This window comes from Callionymus lyra, chromosome 1 (genome assembly GCF_982586985.1).
Source record: "Callionymus lyra chromosome 1, fCalLyr1.hap1.1, whole genome shotgun sequence".
Classification (NCBI taxonomy): Eukaryota; Metazoa; Chordata; class Actinopteri; order Syngnathiformes; family Callionymidae; genus Callionymus; species Callionymus lyra.
Genome location: NC_141818.1, coordinates 30,442,086 through 30,449,568, shown reverse-complemented (window position 1 = coordinate 30,449,568; position 7,483 = coordinate 30,442,086). Strand labels below are relative to the sequence as shown.

General features: G+C 40.2%; 1 protein-coding gene across 1 annotated transcript; it reads left to right on the top strand.

Annotated features, from left to right (window-relative positions):
• The first annotated feature begins 4,939 nt into the window (after positions 1–4,939).
• On the top strand, positions 4,940–6,892 carry LOC148088897 (myeloid-associated differentiation marker homolog). Its single transcript, XM_087782787.1, has one exon. The coding sequence runs from the start codon at positions 5,061–5,063 to the stop codon at positions 5,967–5,969; it is 909 nt and encodes a 302-aa protein (XP_087638913.1). The 5' UTR covers positions 4,940–5,060; the 3' UTR covers positions 5,970–6,892.
• Positions 6,893–7,483: the final 591 nt, after the last annotated feature.

Genomic DNA, 7,483 nt, shown 5'->3' with positions numbered 1-7,483 from the left:
GAATAGATAAAGGTCTGGTTCCACTTGGGCTCAGCACTCTTCTTCACTGTTTTTGTCCGTCGTTTGCTCTTGTCACTAGAGAAGGGAACATAAAGCACCCGAGTCATGTGTGTCCTACGAAATGTATCTTCAATATGACGTAGACAATATCAACAAACCTTCTGTCAGGGAGAAAGTACATTTTGACATTAGGGTTCCTGATGGTCGTCCATCAGGTCGGGTTGGCAGATTGAAGGACGTTGACGATCAGTTGAATAAGCATTCTTTGAGCCAGCTTTGCTAATCATGTAATGCTTATAACTTGAAATGACCAGGCAAATGAAAGATTAGACGGTGGTTTGTGCAATCAATTTTTTTTTATTTACAGTGAACAAATACAAGGGAAGATATTTATAGATTTGTTTGAAAAAAAACAAACACAAATAACTTTCCCTGCATCAAATAACATGTGTGTGGGGGGTTCTTTGAAAAGACTAGGAACGGTTGTGTGCATACAATTATGTGGTACAAAAATAAAATCATCATTCTGACTAAGATAAGACAGAAGTGTATTAGCGATGACTGGAAGTGGACTACACTAGAAAAATAATGGATGTGACGGAAAGGAATAAAAACAAAAATAACAACTTGGTCTGGGTCTTTACACTCCAGTCTGGGTCTTCTTCTTAAACTTTAAACCAGTCTTAATAGTGTCACTGTCTTTATATTCTGGTCTTAATTGTGTCTCTGTCTTTATAATCTGGTCTTGGTATCGACTTGATCTTGGTCTTCTTTAAACTTTGATCTTTATACTATGGTCTTGGTAGTGACCTAATCTTGGTTTGAAGACTCCAGTCTTTGTGCTGACTTGGTCTTCTTGACACTCCGGTCTAGGTAGCTACTTGGTCTTAGTATTTTTTTTAACTCCGCTCTTGGTAGTGACTTGGTCTTGGTCTTCTTTGACCCTGGGCTTTGTAATGACTCAATCTTGGCTGAGGTGTTTTTTACTACTACTTTAATTGCAGCAGCAGCAGCAGCAGCAGCGCATGAATGCCACACAAGTGAAAAACATTCGGAACAGTCGGAAACAATTTCCCGAAGGAGACCTCCTGAGGGATCAATAAAGTTTTACCTTACCTTACCTTACATCCCCATGAAACCAAAGATACAAACTCAATATTATTTCTAACTCATCCGTGTTTGTAAAGACTGGATTGTTGACAAGTCAGAGTTGATTTATGATTTAATTCCAAACTCAGCTGTCATCATTAGCATATGAATCATGTGACGCAGGACCACATGATGCTTCTGGAACAGATGGAGAAACTTGCCTGTGACAGTCAGCCGCTCAAAAGCAACAGCTAAGACCCTTTCCAAGCCAAGCTAAACTGTTAAGTGACGTCGTGTTAACACCTCGCGTGGGAGCCGTGCAGCTTTGAATGGTGGGAGCGACCTTGAGAGGAGGAGCAGGAATTCCCTGCACTTGACAGCTGGAGCTCATGTCCGCCCTTGACTCGCCTGATGTCATGCTGCCCGGGATGCTTGAGGTTTTGGGGAACTGCCGGCATGATCGTCTTTCCTCCACCGTCTTCCGAGGCAACAACAGGAGATGAAGAAGATCGTAGCGCTCATCACAGGAGAAGAATGTTTGTGCCATCGTCCTCAACAACAATATGATTAAAAGGATGTTGGGAAAGAAAAACTTAAGGGTGCAGACTTTTCTCTCTTCTTGATGTATTCTTTTTTACCAAATAGTTTCAAAGTACTTCATTTTCACACAGAGAAGAGGATGTTGAAATAACACCACAAAGAGTACGTCAATAGGATCATTAAAGCAGCAATAGGTAAGATTTAAAAGAGCGTTTCTGGCTCCGCCCAGAGTTGGCTATGAATGTTGGGAAATCACTAAAGATAGAATGTGCGAAACACTTTGAAAGCTCCTGCGTATGAATCATTGGTACAAATAAATTTACACAAATAATACGTACTATTTAGATCATAAAACTAGTTAAAGTTTTTTTGTTCTACTTTTAGGACTTCTAACCTGTTTTTAAAGGTATCACACCAGTTGAAACTTCCTAAAATTCCCCAAAACTACGACATAAATTATTGACTTTACAGTATACACATTTGCATATAAATACATCTATTACTTATTTACAAAACACAGATATTAGTGTGTTAGTACACACACACATACTATAAACAAAAGACATTACGACAGTTACGAATAAACGAAGAAGTTTCATTGACCAACATGCAGGTCTCACATATCACCACTAGATGTCAGCATACACAAGCAACTACCCTCATTTCCAGTCAGTCAGTCAGTTGTTGACATTATGGATCAATACTAATTCATCTTAATTTATTTTAATCAAAATTAAGAAAGATAATGTGTTGAAAAAACAGTAAATCCTACCATGGAATGCAGTAATTCAACAGATCAGACGGTCCTGGTGTATTTTGAGAGCGTTTCTTTCATTTTCGGCTCTACCCTTTTCTCCGAATTATGATCACAACTTGGCCTCTTGTTATCGAAAATGCCAAAAAAAAAGTTGATGATCTTGTTCAGGTCCAAATGACTGCAGGAAACTCCAGGTCACCAGAGAGAAAGCTAGGAAGAAATGTAGTTTAAGAGCATCACAAGCTCTGTGATGATCTGAGGAAAGCCTGTCTTGCTTCGGTTTTGTTGCTCAGCAAACCAAAAAAAAAAGCCACTTTTTATACTTTTGTGTAGTATTTGTGTGCGTCCACATGTGTGTTATGTGGAGGTGGTGGCCGCTCACCTCCCTTGCTTTGGTTCCATGGGAACCTGTGTGCAGCTAATCCCCCTTTTGGCTGGAGATGGCTTCTCCAAACAAATCATGCCGCTCCTCAAGTGGGCTCCTGGCTCTCTTCGCCAAGCTTCACCACAAAAAAAAAAAGAAGAAAAAACAACCCCTTTCTTCTTTTCTTTCTCATATGCTTCACATACAACAGCTACCTAGCGTGAGGCAAATCCCCTTGTCTCTTTTCTTCTAGGAGCACGGGAAGGAGGAAGAAATGGGGTGTGGATAAGCTCCATCAGCGGGAGATTGTCAAGTTGAGGAACTAAGATGACCGAGGGGGGGGTGGGGGGGGGGCAAGGGTGAAGAATGGGTGCTGGAGAAGATAAAATAAAAAGATCTCCAGACTTTCAAATGGCTTTTCTTCACCCTGCAGACGCTGAAAGTCAAAGGGCTGTCATTAATAATCGCAATTACTCTGAAGTATTAGATTCACTCTTTCATATTTTGCAAGCAAACAGAGAAATCAACAGCATCGACCTGTAAAAACGTTCCTACTTATGCATTCCACAAAGAAAAGATGAAAAGAGATTAAAAATCTCACTGATGATGGAAAGTTTCATAGAAATAGCGGCTTTATAAAGCCAACAGTGCCATCTAGTGGGCTCTGAAAACGAGGACAACGCTTCACGAAGCACCATCTTTGTGTGACAACTCATATTCAGTCTGAACATGACTGGTTTTATATGAAATAACAACAATGCCATTAGACCGTTCTTACACTAGGGGGAGCCAAAAGCACAGTTTATAGTGTATAATCGTAGTCTCGTTAAGTCAACTGTTACACATCAAACACAGGTATTAACAGGTTGACGTTCAGATCCAGGATCAGTTCAGTAAGTCTGGGGGACAGAAATAGACCAAAAACATCTGAATTTCAAGGGGAAATGTAAATAGACTTTGACACATGTTTCTATCAGTAGATGTTATGTTCATGCTCAACACGTCGCAGGCCGGAGTTGTTCGTGTGTTTATCCTTAATTCGCCGGTGAAGAGTCAAGACACACATATATGTAAACAGTATAAAGAAATTGTTCATTCAGGCATCTATTTATACACAGAGCAGGTGAGTGTATGACGATGTATCCATTTGGACCCTCAACAATACTTCTGTGTCAGTGTAGACAATGTCGTGAATGCTTTGTTGTGCTATTGCCGTTTGACTGTGTGTATATGTGTTTAAAAAATAAAAGTCTCTCAGTAATTCACAAGAAAACACTATCTCTGATTCACTGCTGTTTGGCTGTCTCATGAAAGTACTGTACATGTTCATTTTGATTGGGCCCCTTATCTTCCTTGAAACGCCCGTGCGCATTATGAAGTCACCCATTTAATCTTTATTTTAATTTTTTACATAATATTAAACATTGGCACCGACTAACTTATCTTCGCGATAATTTTCCCAAACGGCATTCAGAATTAGGAAATACACTTCCGGCTTTCAAATTAAGAGCTTTGGATCGTTTGCATCTGCCTGCCATTACTTTATTGTCACAGTCATACTCGGTACTGTTGGAAATGCACCTTTGTAATTTATCTGTTTTTGTTATTATTCATTATTTTGTGCCATATAGATAGATTGCTAGATAGAAAAAGGCAATTTTAAGATGCGTTAAAATAAAATATAACAACTTTTGAATGTAGAATTTGATAGAAATTTAAAATGAAAACAGAATATTTCATACAAATGTAATTTTTAAAGATATTTATATACATAATTTGTAGCTACAAGCGTGTTGCTTTCCTCGTAATCCCGCGTTCATTTCTCAACTCAGTCAAGCAAATAGACTCATGTTACTTCTCCAAGTTGCCAGCAGATGGCGACAAAGCCACACTCCTGCAAGAGCAAACAAATAAAGTAATTGGTGCAAATACTAAAATAAACAATTGTCTTTGTCACTATTATACGGCATGCGTTAATGATTTCATTTGGCAGTTTATTTACACAAAAATGTTAAACAAATGTTGATAGAAAGGTCTGAGGGAGACACATTTCCAATCACGTTTTCAACCCAACACAGTGGTTTTGTCACGTGACGTGAAGATCAGTATTCGTCACCTGCTGCTTCCTTTGGTGAGACAGATGCTCGGCACTAACCCCAAACAGGAAATTGTCAGCAATGAAACAACGGCAGAGATGGAAACATTTCTAATTGTAGCCCACTTTTGAGAAGAGGCTTCTCTTTAATTCAATATCTGTGGATTATACTGTGGACGGGACAACATTTATCTTCTTCAAGGAGCAACTGAAAGATGCCTGTGGTGGAACTGAACGTCAAGGACTTCACAAATCCTATCTTCTCTGTGCGAACTTTAGGAGTGTTGTTGACCTGTGCGACCTTTATTCTGGAAGGCTTGCATCAAAACCATGGAGTCGTCAAAGAGCCGTCTGTCCAGCAACACGTTGACACCTTCAGGATCTTCTGCATGTTCACCTGGTGCTTCTTCTTCACGGCCACTCTCTCCATCCATCTCCTGACCCTGTTTCAGATCCACAGAATCCTCCCCGTCTCCTGGAAGAACCTGACAGTGACCGTGGCTGTTTTAGGTGCTCTCATGTGCCTCGGCGCTTCTGTGGTGTATCTCCTGCTGGTCGTGAACCTCCCGAAGGCCCAGTGGTGTCGTGTGGCAGCCGCTGTGACTTCCTGTTTGACTGTCGTCGTCTACTCCTCGGAGACTTACATCCTGATCTGTGTCCAGCCCCGGGAGCAGAGAGGATACATGGCTCGTGTCTGCGGCGTCTTGAAGATCCTCCAACTGTGGGGGAACTGTCAGATGATCCCCTTTGTCTTGGAGTTGTTGACCTCCAGGTGGCAACTGGTGTTGTCCATCGTCACGTGCTCCGTCTGCATCTTGATGTCTGTGACTACGCTGGTGGTGATATACGGCGACTTTGCCCGTCGCTGTCTTCTGCCCTTTGACAGATTCCTCATCGTGTTCAGTCTGGTCGGAGTGCTGCTGAACATGGCGGTCACGGTCGTGTGCGTGACGAAGACGCTGCAGCGCCGAGAGGAGAAGGTGAGGGCCGGGGACAAGACGTCACAGCTGGTTATCATGGAGACGGTGGTGGCTGGCATCACGTTGCTGGCGTACACCATGGACTTTGCCCTCTCCATAATTGTGTGGGGTAAACCAAGACATGGAAGAACCAACACGACATGAGGGACGACCATTTTTGTTTGTTTTTTTTCCGTCCATGGGAGGAAACCGAAGAGAACACTCACCTCTACTCCAACATTCACAAAAAAATTGAATTATTTACATCTCACTGGACTCTTTTATGAAATAGACAAGTGTTCATCTATACGTAAAAAAATAATAATAATGTATTAAATACATAAATAACCGTGTCATGACTAAAATGTTATAGTTATGTTACATTAAAATTGTTTTATATGTATTTACACCATACTTAAATTAACGTTAAAGATAGTCAAATATAAAGTAAGAGAATAATACAATATACTCTGCTTGATCTAAGTAAGTAAGTAAGTAAGTTTTATTTGTATAGTGCTTTTCCAGACCAGCACACAATCAACATACATGCATACTGATTACTGAAATTGGGACAAGCTCAACTCAGGATTAGAGTCAAATCACCGGTAGAATAAACATATCTGTCTGCCTGCATCCCGACACCCCAGGGGGAAAGCGGAAAACAGGAAAAAAAAATGCCCAAAACAAGTGTGTCCTCCGCCCGGGAAAATTTGAATTATTAGATTAACAGGAGACAACAGGAAGCTCTCCCAGCGGGACACCTGGATATCAGAAAACTTGAAAGAACAATTTGGCCGGAAGATCTGACCCCCCGGGTGGGGAATCGGGTTTAAATAACGCTAGCTTTCTACAGCTCGGGGCCATACTGTCCTGGACTGTCAATTTGTTGAGTCGCAGGAAGATGGGAGCCCGGTAGATCGTGAAGGAAGTTTAGCTTGGAAGTGGAAAATTACCCGGACATACTCTGGATTGTTCCACAAAACGAAGTACAAGACCCGGGCGGAAGTGACCAATGTCTGTGCGAAGATGTCGTGTTTGACTTTAATAGTTATTACATGTTTTTATCAAGTCATTTAAGTGTAAATGAATGTCTTATCCTATTAAATTATGTCATTTAATTGTTAAATGTATAGATAAATAGACTTTTGACTTTATTAATCCCTCTGGAGATCTCCTTCGGGAAATAAGGTTACATAAATATATATTAATTATATAAATATATATTAACAAGCAGGTTTTCTTGGAAAAATAACATATTTCAATTAATAAATTACTTGTTTAACAAAACATTTGCACGTATAACTGTATAATAAAAAGAGTATTTCATTATTCGTTGGGGTTCGTATTTAATTTGGTAGATACTTTTTTCCTGGGATATGAGATAAATGTTTTTTTCATTATGAAATTTAATTTCCTCATTTTCTTAAATCTTTTTTGCTTTTTCACCCTCTATTTATTGATCTGCATCACAGCGTGGTGTAATGGAAGCCATCAAAAAAGAGAGAAACAGCAACTAGCCCAACAGTCATCTTTGGATTGAAACAATATTATTTAATTCGGATGCAACATGATATCATTGAACATGGAAGGAACTCAGTGGACTGGTTTAACTGCTGACAAAGGTACACAGACTCGCCAGTTTTAGCTTATTTGCACAAATGAAGCCCAGGAATAGTACC

Bases quoted from the DNA above. Each gene is read 5' to 3' on its own strand.
- LOC148088897 (XM_087782787.1), top strand. From the start codon at position 5,061: ATGCCTGTGGTGGAACTGAACGTCAAGGACTTCACAAATCCTATCTTC.